Source organism: Sus scrofa, chromosome 17 (assembly GCF_054392235.1).
Source record: "Sus scrofa isolate SSC_HxYL_T2T_F1_AM1 chromosome 17, Sscrofa_HxYL_maternal_Yorkshire_Landrace_v2.0, whole genome shotgun sequence".
Taxonomy (NCBI): Eukaryota; Metazoa; Chordata; class Mammalia; order Artiodactyla; family Suidae; genus Sus; species Sus scrofa.
In genome coordinates, this window is record NC_139399.1 from 8189486 (window position 1) to 8204349 (window position 14864).

At 38.2% G+C, this 14864-nt stretch overlaps 1 protein-coding gene across 50 annotated transcripts in view; it reads left to right on the forward strand.

Annotated features, from left to right (window-relative positions):
* The window catches only part of TRMT9B (tRNA methyltransferase 9B (putative)), a 65315-nt gene that overhangs the window by 44583 nt on the left and 5868 nt on the right, over positions 1–14864 (forward strand). For 34 of the 50 annotated variants that reach the window (XR_014831854.1, XR_014831855.1, XM_085002913.1 and 31 more), the window contains 2 exons: positions 3752–3906; positions 10088–10261. Coding sequence is in view for 37 of the 50 variants with exons in the window: in XM_085002913.1 (XP_084859039.1) it covers positions 3752–3906; positions 10088–10261 (329 nt within the window). In the remaining 13 variants the exon portion in view is untranslated. The remainder of the gene's footprint in view (positions 1–3751; positions 3907–10087; positions 10262–14864) is intronic. The other 16 variants (XM_085002944.1, XM_085002943.1, XM_085002947.1 and 13 more) reach the window with 3 other exon arrangements.

The following is a 14864-nucleotide window of genomic DNA, read 5'->3' on the forward strand; positions in this document are numbered from 1 at the left end:
CTGATCGAGGCCAGGGATCAAACCTGCATCCTCATGAACACTAGTCAGGTTCATTACCACTGAGCCACAATGGGAACTCCCCAGAAGTTTTCAAAAATATTTAATCTCGCAAATGTCTAGGATTGTAAAAAAAAAAATACAGTCATAAAGGCATGGGCTCAGGCTTGGGGACAGATGAAATATTCCCTAGAATCTTAGATCTCCAAAATCATTTTTCACTACTACTTTTGACAGATCCTCTTCTTTTTCAAACTGATGTCTTACTGTTAAAAAATTATATATAATTTATATATATTTATATATATGTGTATATGTGTGTGTCACACATTGACCTGGATGCCTTCATACTTTCAGGTCCACAGATTAATGTCCTTTCTTCCTCCCTCCCTCCTTTCCTTACTTTGTAGGGGTCAGCTCTCCTCTCCTACTGTCCAAGGAACCCCTTGCCATTGCACTTAAAATCCAAAATAGTTCTTCAGATTGTCAGTGCCTTACTTTCTATGACTTCTCTTTTCCTTTCAAGTTGCTTTACCTTCTTTCATGACTCACAACAAGGCATCAGCTCCAAAGCCTGGAATGTGCCAGCGCAGAGATTAGAAAGCCTGGCCAAACCAAAGACTGCCACCCAGCTTCAGCCTGAACTCTACGCTGTTACTTTCATGGCTTACTTATGTCACTGCATTCACAATGAATTTACATATATGTATACCGCAGCAAATTTAAACCCACTGAGTGTCAAAAATGTCATACTAGATGACCCCAACTCTATAGATTGCTTTTGTGGTCAGCTATACATTCTGCAGAATATAATCCTAAGTGTCAATACAACAAAATTGATTTATATGGTTCACAACGCCTTAAAATAGCTCTTTGAAGTTACTTGTTTATGGTGGAACGCAGGCAACTTGGGTGAAGAAAGTCCTCATGGGGTGCAGTTCTGATACTACAAATTCTGAACTTGCAGCTGGAGCTAGCTCGAAAGGAATTGAGTTTATGCTGATTGCCACGTTACACTGGCAAGTGCAATAAAGTAAAATTTATTTGTTCTAAGGTTCTCGGGATTGTATTGTCTAATTGATTCCTTGAAGGGAGATATCTTAAACAGACTTAAGTCTACTGAGGTTTTGATTAAAGAGAAAAGCACTCAGTGTTTGGGTTTTTCTCATGTGTAGGCTGCTATAGCCAGCCATATGTTTACTTTTTAAATTCTCATTGAGGGTGCAATATAAGCTGTTTCAATTTGGGTGGAAGTTTGTCAGACATTACAAATGAGATTTGTACTCTGTTAGGAGTATGCCAGATTTTTTGCAGGGACTGTGGGCAGGTCCCTAGTAATTAAGGATAACCTACTGCTAATTTTTTTAGGACTAAATCCTGAAAAGTTCTTCCTCACAGTGGAAGAAATGATGGAATTAGAATATCATCATTTGGTGATAGTATCACTCAGACATAAAAAAGAATGAAATCTTGCCAGTTCCAACAATGTGGCTAGACCTAGGAAGTATCATGTTTAGTGAAATAAGTCAGACAGACAAAGACATATGATTTCACTTACATGTGGATTCTAATAAATACAACAGGGAGTTCCCATTGTGGCTCAGCAGTAACAAATCCAACTAAAATCCATGAGGACTCAGGTTCGATCCCTAGCCTCACTCAGTGGGTTAAGGATCTGGCCTTGCCCTGAGCTGTGGTGTAGGTCACAGACGCAGCTCAGATCCGGCATTGCTGTGGCTGTGGCGTAGGCCAGCAGCTACAGCTCCGCTTGGACCCTTAGCCTGTGAACTTCCGTAAGCAGTGGGTGCAGCCCTAAAAAGACACAAAAATAAAAATAAAAAATAAACAAATACATACAACAAAGTAGAAACAAACTCACAGATATGGAAAATAACCTAGTGGTTATCAGTGGAGGGGAGGGGATGGGAGAGGGGCATGATAGGTTATGGAATTAAGCGTTATAAACACTACATATAAAATAGGTAAGCAGCAAGGTTATCTGTTGTTGCTTATCTATTTTATACAAAGGGAAATAGAGTCATTATTTTGTAATAACTTTAAATGGGGTATATTCTGTAAAAATATTGAATCACTATGTTGTACATCTGAAACTAATATAATATTGTAAACCAACAATACTTCAACTTTTAAAAAAGTCATCAATGGATTGAATGCTAAAAGCGGTGAGATTATGAGAAACAGGATTACATGGTCTCAAAGTATCTCTCATCAAGATATTTCTCAAATACAAGGAGAGGGGTAGGCACTTGGCAGTAACTAATCAGATACCATTTTACCCAGGTGCTTCCTACTTCGCAGAGTGGGAGTAGCACACCACACTTTCTCTTAGCACATTCCCATCTGCAAGCTTGTATGTAGGGCCCCTTCTCTTCCCACTCTCCCTGGATTACTCTCTTCTACCAAAGCCAGTGCACAGAGGGTACTCTGTACGCTGAGTTAGAGTCCATTCTAATTGTGCTTGTTTGTTCATTTATTGAAAGTCTGCTGTGTGCTAACTACTGGAGACGCAGCATTAAATAGAATCGTTGTTACCTAGGATCTTCCAGCCCGTGCTGGAGAAAAATATCTAAGAGACTATTATAGCCTTTTGCAATCTGTAGAGCATGCCTGGAATGCAACAGGAGTATAAGGGCCAGGACTGAATGAGCCGATACACACCCATAGGGCCAAGTGGGTTCTGAACTGATTGAAATACTTTCATATTGATTGATAAAAAGCCACTGGTCTGAGCCTGAGGAGGGGATACTCCTCACTCACATGCCACAAGAGAATAACTAAAAGATCAAACCGCAAACAGCAGTGGAATCTAAGACCTGGTCTCGTCCTGTCCCCTACTCTTTTCTGATTGCCCTTATCTTGCTAGAAAGATCAGAGAAGTCTTCCTGGAAGAGGTGATGCTCATGCCAAGAATAAAAAGAAGTTAGCCAGGTGAAGCACAGCATCTGTTCAGGCCCCTGGACAAGAGAGGATGTGTCACATTTGAGAAACTGCAGATCACTGAGTAGTACAGGCTTATCTGATGCTGGGGAAGGATGGTGAGAAATGCCTTCAAGGGATAAGTGGAGGTCAGATCAGAAAGAGCCTTGTATGCCCACCTGAGATGCCTGAACTTGATCAGACAAGCTATAACATGCCTTTGAAGAAACCTAAGACAGGAAGCAACACAGTAAGATTTATGTTTTAGGAAAATAGTTGTGGCATAATTGAAGAAAAAGAATTGAAGGGGGAAAAAATGTTTACTGGCTATTGAAGCAATTCAAACAAGAAATGAGGACCTTTTCTAAAACAGAATCAGTAGGATGTAGAGAAGTGGCTGGAAGTCAAAGACATTAAAAAGGCAGAATCAATAAGGCTTTGTGATTGGATTGGAGTGGTGAGCCGTGTGTTATAAAATTTTAAAATCTATGCATAGGTAAGACCTTTGTATATGCTTCGAAAATTAAGAATTGATCTTGCATAGTAACGTACTATAATTATCTCATTCTCAAACAATTGATTGTTTTCTGAGGATGAGCAAGGAAGAACGATGCATTTGCCAGTGTTTTGACAACTTTGGTGGGTGAGGTTCCAGGTTCTTATAAGCTGCATTCTTTGCAGCTTATAAGAAAGGATCAAACAAAACAGCACAACCTCTGCAGTTGTAAGTTCCCAGTTTTAGGAAATCTGCATCCTCCATCAGCCGTCTGAGTGCAAACTCTGACTTGCATTGCTTGGGGTGGCCCCGTTTCCCCAGGATGGATTATGCAGCGGCCCAGCTGGAGAAGCAGCATGTGCATGATGTGTATAAGAGCACCGCGCCTTACTTCAGTGACCTGCAGAGCAAAGCCTGGCCTCGTGTCCGCCAGTTCCTCCAGGAGCAGAAGCCAGGCAGCCTCATTGCTGACATAGGTAACCTGGGGCAGTGACATATGGTTGAAATATCTCCTATCATGCCTTTCCTTTTCAGATTCGTTTTTCATTTCTGTTCTAACCAGGAGTCAGAAATCGTGTCCTTGGCATAGCAGCACTTGGAAATATTCACTTTATAGCAGAAATTCATATGGTCAAGCCAGAATGTAGAAGAGCTCCTCAAATCTATATTTAGACAGGGGTGGTCTTCTCAGAGCCTTTGTGCACATCTTCCCACAAAACCAACCTGACCTTGGTTAAGTCAGGGCTGAAATGACCGCCTGTGAAACTGACCGTTTTAAATTTGGAGACATTAGGGAGTTCCTGTGGTGGCGCAGTGGTAACAAACCCGACTAGTATTGGGGGTTCAACCCCTGGCCTTGCTCTGTGGGTCAAGGATCCGGCGTTGCTGTGAGCTGTGGTGTAGGGGCAGACATGGCTCAGATCCCGTGTTGCCATGGCTGGGGTGTAGGCCAGCAGCTGCAGCTCTGATTCACCCCCTAGCTTGGGAACCTCCATAAGCCATGAGTGAGGCCCTAAAAAGACCAAAAAAGGAAAAAATTTAGAGACATTCACACTAGTGAATACAGTGGTTTGGTGGCTCACACTGAGTGGCTTTTACAGAAGGCTCTTCTGCCTTTTACAGAAGAGCCAGAATTGTGGGATTAATAGAAGATGTCCTACAACTTCCTGTGAATTTCACGGTCCTTTCCCACAACTATTCTGTGGGTGTTTTATTATTAGAGCATATCTTTAATTAGATCATATCTTCATAATCACCTATTTGCTTGGAGGACTTTGGCCCAGTATCTTTTGGAATCTGGAAATGGTAAACCACAGCCCATTAGATCTAAGATTAAGACATGGTAGGATTCCTGCATGAAGCATGCCCACCTGGAACTGTGTTCTAGTAACTGTGTGCAGATGGAGCCTGTAAGAATCATAAGTTTGTAGTTACAAGTTCTAATTTAACATTCTCTCTAAATTTTGGTAAGAGAAACAGATGTGCCCGGGGCTTTTGGCTCCTTAAAGATGGTGTGAGCGGTGTAGAATTTGGGGAAGGGGTGCATGTCCTGTTGAACTGAAGAGTCTTTAAAAATATCTCTATGATGTCAATTTTAAAAAAGAATATTTATGGTTTCAGAAGATGCAGTGAGTTTTGAAGTCTTACCACTCATATTAGAGAAGCAAGATCCCAGAGTCTTAAAATTAATTAGGTTTAGGGACAGCAGTATATACATGCTACTTTCTCATACCTTACACAAAAAATTCTAAATGGAGCAAAGATTTAAGAATAAGAAAATGAAATCATTAAAGGGTTAGAGGACTAGAATTTTAAAAACTTTTCAAAAGCGAAAGGTCTCCCTCTGATGACATAAAAAGTCAGAAATCATAAAAGAAAATACAGTTGATTGTTATTATTCACAGTACTTATGTTCTATGAAGTTGCAGTGAACCCTGAATTAGTGAATATTGAAGTATTACCCCTAGGAGAAATATAGGATTAGATTCCTATGAGCCTGTGATCACAATATTTTTGTCAGCTGATCAACACCCATCTTGTTGCATGTGTGTTTCTGTTTAAAAACACACCCATGCACTGCCAGTACAGACTTGGGCATTACAAATGAATTTCAAGTAGGTGAATATGTAGGTACCAAGTCTGAGTAATGAAGATTGATTGCACTGATATTTTGACTACATAAAATTTAAAAGGTTCTACAAGGTGGAAATCTAGATAAATATATAAATGAAGTAAAAACTTGAAAACAAACTAGGTAAAAACATCTGCAAGTATAAGCGAAAGAAAAATAGACAATTTTCTTAATCTACAGATTCTTCTTCAAAGTCAGTATGAAAAAGATGAACCAAAAATGATGAAACCATATGAACAGTTTGAAAATTATAAATTGCTTAAATTTTTTGATAGGATATCCACTTAAATGACCTAGTAACATAGGTACAAAAAAATGTACAGTAAAAAATATCTTCCCATCCCAGTTCCCTGGCACTAAGTAACCCACATCAGAGCCAGCCATGCTCTTAGCTTATTGTATAATCTCCTTGAGGTATTTCACATAAATATAAGCAGATCTGTGCATATGGATATGTGCATGGGCGGATTTTCCTTTTTCTTTTTTTAAAATGATTTTTATTTTTTCCATTATTCTTGGTCTATAGTGTTCTGTCAATTTTTTACTGTACAGCAAAGAGACCCAGTCATACATAAATATATACATTTTTTTCTCACTTTATCCCCATCATGGATTTCCCTTTTTCAGTCACACAAATTAGTATGTTATACAAACTGCTATACATGGAGCTTTGGGGTTTTTTTTTAAAACTATATTATGGAAATCATTCCATGTTTGTTCTTATAGAGCTGCCCAGTATTAAAAGCTTCATAGTTTCCTATGCTAATGGCCCTGTATCAAAGATATGTTATTTGCTACATTTTGCTACTACAAATTATGGTACATATGACATTCTTTAAGTAGCCCCCCATGCAAATCAATAATTATATCTAGAAATGTTATTTTTCCCATTTGTATCTTTTGAATTTTGTACTAACTTTTTTTTTTTTTTTTTGCCATTCAGTAAGTAGGGAATATTTCGATAATACAATGAAAGATAAGTTTTAAAGTAAAATTAAAATTAAGAAGAAATAAATAAAAAGGAAAAAAAGAAGCCCAAAGAATTTATAGAAGAAAAGGAAGTAGAACAATATGACTATCTCTAAAAGGAAATATTTTTCCTTTCTAGGTTTTCCCCTTCTAGGTTTTCCCCTTAGCTAAAATCATCAACGGTTTGTTGGCTACATGACTGGCTATTAGATGAGCAATTTATAATTTATGAGTAATAAAACTTTGCATAGGTAATAAACATGCAGAGGTAATCGGGTTCCAGTTGCCCATACAGGAATTCTCTGGACTGCTTCCCTAATTCAATGGTGCAATTTTTTTGTTGACAAAACTTATTCAGCACATCACCCCACTCCCTAGTGAAACTCATCTATCTGCTGAGGTGCGTGATATTGGCTCCTGATGGAAATTAAGTCTTCAGGGTAAGTATCAGGAATGAAGGCAGCAGCAACTATAGCCTAAATGTAAGGAACATTGATTATTCAAAGCCAGCAAAAATGCAAAGTGCCTTCAGGAAATGCTGTGACCTGTGTAATTAAAGCAATGCCTTTACCTTAAATGGGCTAGTAACTTATGGCCATTATATGGTGCATGGAAGGTGTTCCGTGGTTTGAGATCTTTGCTTGAATTAGTTTAGGAAGCAGGATAAAGACCAGAGCTAGATTATTTTTTGAGAAAGGTTACGTTTTTACCTGGCATCAAAGACAACTATCCTAATAGTATTGAAAAGTTTATTTCTGTATATATAACAAATTAATTTTTCAATAATTAAGATTCCTTTTCCTTTTAACTCTCATCTATTCTCATACTCTCTGGTCAGATTTAATATTCCCATTCATTTACTGAATCAATAAAAATTTAGGGCTCCTACTAAGTGGTAAGCACCGTGCCAGAAGAATAAAACACTGTCCCTCATATGTGGCCTCAAAAATTGTATATAAAATGAGAAATAAATGGGCTATGTTCTTCTTTTTCACATGGGAAAAAAGAATTCTCTTTTAGATTAGGCCTTAGCAAAAAAAAAAAAAAAAAAAAAAAACCAAAAACAAAACCGTCTTAATCTAAAAAAATGTAGTTCTTTCTGCAAACTTCAGAGGGAACATTCAGATTAATTATTTCCAGCAAATACTTGCCCACCATGGGCCAAAACACCATGTTGAATTGAGGCAATTATCAGTTTTCTTCCTTAGTTACAGTGTGGTGCGGAGTACAAAACAGAGGAGAATGGAAGCATGCAGACACTTGTACTTGCATCTCTTCAGCACTCCAAAAGGTTATCATTTAATGAGATTTTGTAAAGGGGCATGATAGTTGTGTACAGGAGCCTGCTGCAGTATCAAAAATGTTCTGATTTACTTCTTGCACATTTAAGATAATGGGATGACTAGGCTTGGTAATATTCTTGATTTCCTCATTAGGATAGACGCTCCCCTCTCTAGCATCTCAATGTCTGCATTTAGAAAATGGATAATTGCGTCATATTCGGGCGTTCCATTACTATCCTTAAAAATAAACGCCATTAGAAGTGAATATGGGCTAAATCAAGGGCATCGGTACACTGAAAACATTTCAGGAGATGATGAGATCTGAAAAGACCTCAGTTCCTCCTTTTTACCAGATGCTCTCTGAACATTTCTCTCTAGCACTGATGTTCTATGAACTTGTTTTTATTAGTATCTTCAAAGTAATTTTCCCTTTCATTTTTCTAAGTGTATCCCCTGAGCCAGTTCAAAACAGCAAACAAAATTACAAGATTGTTTTTCTTGAAATACAAGGATTATCTTCGAATTGTTTAGGATTTTAATTTTAAAATACTTTGTGAATTATATTTCCCTATCATTGCCCTTAAATATTGGATGTTTTTCTCATAAGCATTCTTATGAACAGTAGCTATGAGATCTAAAATATTTCTAAGACCTCAATCATTTACATTGAAATAATAATGTTGGAATCCTTATTTTTTATTCACAAGCTCTCCACTGTCTCAGCTGGCATCCACGGATCTTAATTATGCTTTTAGTGTCTCATATAATTTTGGATAGTTATCGAAGGGTGTTGTGATGTACTTCAGAAGCAGGAAACTAATCATCTTTGAATAGTGGTAGATATTTTTTTTAGGCAAAAAAAATATATAGCTAATGCTGGTAGGTAGGAATGTCAGCTCTAATGATATCTTTAACTATTTCAGAAAAAAAAGCATTAAATGATATGTCTGTGCTGGAATAAAATACTAGGCACTAGATGGTAAAAGGCTTTGTTTCAAGATGGTTATTCATTCATGTTGCTACCTTCTTCAGCATAATATCAGTGAGATCTGACAGATCTAAATCTTTGGACTGTGTAAACTTGAACTATTTGGGTCTTTGCCACAAGAGAGTGAATGTCAAAAATGGTCTATTTAAGAAAAAAATAATTCTTTGTCAGAAGTGTATTCTGAGTTAATAGAGATCATTTAAAACCTAGTGCTGACAATAGGTTGGATAAAAAGATACTGAGGTCCTTTTTTCATTCAAATTCAAATTTAAAAAAATTTTAAGTCCTGTTTCATTGTATAAATTATTTTATACAAATCCATTGAAAAGTTGTTGACAGTAGTCTGTTTTACATAGCCAGCCAGTGGTGAAGAGATTTGGCAAGATAACACAAGAATAAATGCCCAGAACATACAGATCTAAACATAATGAAATATGTATGAGAAGGTATCTTTTGTAAAAAGACTGGACACTGTCACTAGGATACTAGGGAACTCTTAGTCTCTGCTGGGGGCCAGTTGACATTTTTCAGTTGTGCTATTGTGTTAAGAAAGTGCCGTGGTCGTGACCTCACTAAATAGTCAATGAATGATATTTCTTTCCCCCATTCCCGTTTCCTCTTCTCTTCTATATAAAAACATGTAAGTGCTCTCTGAAGACTTTTCTTTTTGCATTTATGTATACCTTCATATTGCATTGTGTTCTGTCTTGGTTAGTTAATACAGGCAAACCTCATTTTATTGCACTGTCCTTTATTGTGCCTCCCAGGTACGGTATTGTGGGGGTTTTTTTGTTTTGGGGTTTTTTTTTTTTTTTTTTACAAATTGAAGATTTGCGGCAACCCCGCATCGAGCAAGTCTATTGGCACTATTTTTCCAACAGCATTTGCTGACTTCATGTCTCTGTGTCACATTTTGGTAATTCTCCCAGTATTTCAAACCCTCCACCAACAAAAACATTACTTGCTAAAGGCCCAGATGACGCTTAATATATTTTAGCAACACACTATTTTTAAATTAAGGTATGTACATTGTTTTTCTAGACAGAATGCTGCTGCACACTTAAAAGACTACAGTATAGTGTCAGCATAATTTTTATATGCCACTGGGAAGCCAAAAAATTCATACGACTTTATTGCAATATTCGCTGCATTGCCACAGGTTTAGAATGGAATTCACAGTATCTCTGAGGTCTGACTATATAAACAGCTTTCCATTCCTTGTTATAAGGCAAAGTAGCTCCACTTTCCCTTAAGGATAATATGTAACACAGATTTTTCTTTTGCAGGTTGCGGGACTGGAAAGTATCTTAAGGTGAACAGCCAGGTCCATACCCTGGGCTGTGATTACTGTGAGCCACTGGTAGAGATTGCCCGGAATAGAGGATGTGAAGTCATGGTATGTGACAACCTTAATCTCCCCTTTAGGGACCAGGGCTTCGATGCCATCATCTCCATAGGAGGTAAGGCAGCCTGGTCACACTTTCACTCTTTGCCATGAGAATAATGTTACATGGTTGAGGCCGCTCTCACAACTCAGCATCTATTCTTGGTAGAAAGATCTATGTATTTCATTTTACCTAATTTTAAAAAATACTTCAACTGGATTATTTAACTCATTTCAAATGCACTTATGGTGGTGCATTGTTTTCACTAGCTCAACCCTCAGACTGTTACTGTCTTCTTTTTGATGACTCATTCCAATTACTTTTTTTTATGAGTAAGAAAGTATCACAGCAATTATACTCATTGAAAATAGTACTTTGTTCTGTTGAAAGGAAGCCAGATTTTCCAACGTGAAGTAGATCTTTAGAAGTTATATTACTTTTCTTAGGCCACAAGTGGGCCTTTTAGTAGCAAAATATTGTAAGACTAATGCAGTGCATGTTACTGGAACGTTTTGTCTTCCAGTCTGCCACTCACTGTACAAAAGTTGCTGGGGCAGAGAGGCCTGCCGGGTCCCAGACTGCATTGTTTTTATGATGCCACTCTGCTCTCTCACTGCCAGAGACTGTTCATAAATCTAGGGACTACGTTCCTCATATTCTCCCAATAAGTATGCCCATAAAATGCACATGCCCCAAATGAAAAGAAACAGCAAAAATCCATGATTAAAATACACACATATGGAGTTCCCGTCGTGGCGCAGTGGTTAACGAATCCGACTAGGAACCATGAGGTTGCAGGTTCGGTCCCTGCCCTTGCTCAGTGGGTTAACGATCTGGTGTTGCCGTGAGCTGTGGTGTAGGTTGCAGACGCGGCTCGGATCCCGTGTTGCTGTGGCTCTGGCATAGGCTGGCGGCTACAGCTCCGATTCGACTCCTAGCCTGGGAACCTCCATATGCCACAGGAGCGGCCCAAAGAAATAGCAAAAAAAAAAGAGACAAAAAAAAAAAAATACACACATATAAGGCTCTTTTCACTCAATACACGTATTCCTGAAACCTAGTATGTTAGTCATATGTACACATACTAGGGAAATGTGCTGCTTCTCGCAAATTCCTTACCAAAGCAAAAAATATTTTGCAGGGCAAATTATTTCCTTTGACACACTTTAAAAAAAATTAATGTGGAGTTCCCGTCCTGGCGCAGTGGTTAACGAATCCGACTAGGAACCATGAGGTTTCAGGTTCGATCCCTGGCCTTGCTCAGCGGGTTAAGGATCTGGCATTGCTGCAAGCTATGGAGTAGGTTGCAGAGGTGGCTCAGATCCCTCATTGCTGTGGCTCTGGCGTAGGCCAGTAGCTACAGCTCCAATTAGATCCCTAGCCTGGGAATCTCCATGTGCTGTGGGAGCAGCTCTAGAAAAGACAAAAAAAAAAAAAATTTAATATATTTGAATATAGCAAGCTTTATCAAAGCAAGGTAAACCTATGTAAATCTGACTGCTACTAAAAATACAGAAGAAGACTATTTGCTCTCTCCTGAAACAGATGAGCAATTGATTTATTCTACATTAGTCGTGACTGTATCTTTGCATATCAAGGGGATGCAGACCTGGATGCCATGACCCGGGAACTAGTTAGGACAGGCAGGAGAGGTTGCCATGGAAACCTGCTTTTTGACAGCCCTACTTCTTTGCATTTGAAACTAAGTCCATTTGCCTGCAAGCATTGAGAAGGGATTCTTGGGAATTGCAAACCTGACTAGCATTTATGAGGATGCAGGTTTGACCCCTGGCCTCGCTCAGTGGGTTAATGATCCCACTGTGGTGTAGGCTGCAGATGTGGCTCAGATCTGGCATCACTGTGGCTGTGGGCTGTGGCTGTGGTATAGGCCAGCACCTGTGGCTCTGATTAGACCCCTAGCCTGGGAACTTACATATGTGGCAGATACAGCCCTATGAAGAAAAGAGAGAGAGAGAAGGGATTCTTGTCGAACCAAGCAACACTATACAACCCTCTTAGTCTTTAGTAGGAAGAAAGTTTTTGGTTTGATCATGCCACGTAAACAACTCAAAATTGGAGAGAGGTCAGAGAAGTGTATTTTTTGCTTTTTTTTTGTTTTGTTTATAGGCTCTATACAGCTACCTCCAAATAGGCTTAGCAGGCATGGGGCTACCTACCCACCTTCCTCCTTTTAGAGACATTTTTGGTTGTCCCAGCTGGGGGCGTGTGTGTGTCTGTGTGTGTGTGTGTGTGTGCATGTGTGTGTATATATCATCTAGTTGGTGCTCCCCAGCCCTTGCAACAAAGAATAATCCAGCTGGTTTTAAAACACCAATAGTGCTGAGGCTGAAAAAACCCTGCTTTATGCTAAACCCATGGATTCTGAATGCATACTGTTTAGATAAAACGAACACATTTGAAAAATTAAACAATATATCATAAAATACCACGATATCACAGGACTTTAAAAGATGATCTTGTGTAACTCCTCATCTGATTCTGGAATCCAGTAATTGAATTCAACCTACTCATTTGTTCAGTTCAGCAACCTCTCCTACAGCATACGTGTACTGAGTACTATTTTTGCCTTTAAATTGTGATTATGATTTTTAAGCAAAAGGGAACTTCTTTATCCTTTAAAAATTCAGCATTGCTTCCTGACATTGAATTCATATGAAAGTATCTTTACATCCCATTCGGATGTACATTTACAGTGTTTGTTAACAGAGTGTATGCATGTGCATGTATAATACATTTAATATATAATAGAAACTTCATTTGTAAATGTTTTCTTTTTCAAAAACATTTGGCTTAAAGGTTTCTTATTATATGGTAAATACCAATATAAAACATAATATAAAAGATCCAGATATTTCTTGGGTGAAATTAAGCTATAAAAATAAATTAAGCTATTATCAAGTAACAAATGTTTAAGGAACAAAAAATATGAGGATATTCCTCCTTAAAAACAATATTTCTGATGAAGCCCAGAATCTTGAAATGTTGAAGACCTGTAAGTCTGCTAAAAAGAAATCATTGTATTCAAATAGTCCTGTTTTAATGGTGTTTTTTTCTTTAATGGCCAAAACAAGAGAATATGGCCAATTCTCATTATTCACAGTAGTTACGTTCTGAAATGTCACTGAATTAACAAATACTGAACCATTACTCCCAGGGAAAATACAGGATTAGGTTCCTGTGAGCCTCTGGTGATAATATTTTTGTCAGCTAACTATCACATAACTTTGTTGTGTGTTTCTGTTTAAAGACATCTTATTTAATTTTGAACTCATAAAGGGAACTTATGTAACACACTTATTTTCTCTATGAGACACATCACAGCCTTACACTTAAGAACCCTGGACAGCGCTTCAACCCTATGGTGGGGGTGGGAAGCATCTTAAATAGAGAAATCACCAACAGAAAACACAAAAATGTAAAAACACATGGCACTAAATAGACCGTGTAAAGGACACCTGTTGACAGTACCAGAGTTGAGACAGGAAGGCAGAGTATCTCCTTGTTGGACCCCAGCTGGGAATATAGGCTTTGGAGGCAAAACTTTTTTTTGGCTGACAACACATATCAAGGAAGGACAAAGAAAACCTTGAGAGTACTGAGTTCTGAGGTTACAAATAAACTTTAGGGAGTAGGAGAATTTACAGATACAGAATCCACAGCTAACAAGGATCTACTGCATTTAGAAAACAGACCTATAGAAGTTCTGAGTGAATTAGGTGCAGGTAACGGCCATAAGTGGTCAGAGGCATGAATGTTAGTATATACTGAGTCCTAATCAGTCCTGACTTCTCTGACCCCTTTCAGCTCACTGACCAAGACACTACTTCTAGACGTGTAAGCTTTCAAACTGACCATTACAAAGGGGCTTTTCCTTGGGAATGGGAATTGGGGAAACAGTCTGACACTTAGTGAAGTAAAGTGATTGGTCAGAAATCACAAGTTTAGCCACTTATTAGGACAAAATACACAGGTATCCTGTTCTTTAATTGCACTTGAACCTCATACCTCTAGCTTCTTTACTTCTGCATGGTACACTAAGCGATGCCAGGGCTTGTGCCCTGCTGATAGAAAAGCAAACCAGATTGGCAATAATATCTGTACGCGTGCCTCTTGTATAATCTTCTTCTGACAGCTTTATATAATCGCCTCATTTTAGATATTTACTGTAGCTCTGTGCCAGGTTAACTAAAGAGATTTATTTACTTAAAACCATTACTAACCTCTGGATTATTCTGAGAGTTACAGGAGCTGTTTCACCTTCTCTGTTTCCTCACTACTCATATCTAAGCAGTAGTGTCCAGACTTCCCTTAAGACTAATTTCCCACCCAATATAACTGACAGACTTGTATTTTGATGTTTTTTTTCTTGACACAGTACCATGATTAATCTGTAGAAGCTAAAAGACTTGTACTTTCTATATATGCCTAATAAAAAATATGCCCAATAACCCACCTAAAACCAGATACATACAGGCAGCCCCACTTGAATCTCACTTTAACTTTGCAAAGATTGGAAGTAAATGACGACCTATAGGTTGTTTTTTCTTAAATATACACAACAATTTCATATTATATTAACATTATTAAAAAATTATAAGCAGTCATTTGGACCAGAGCTTGACTGGCTTATCTTTGCATTATCCAAACAGAAAAACAA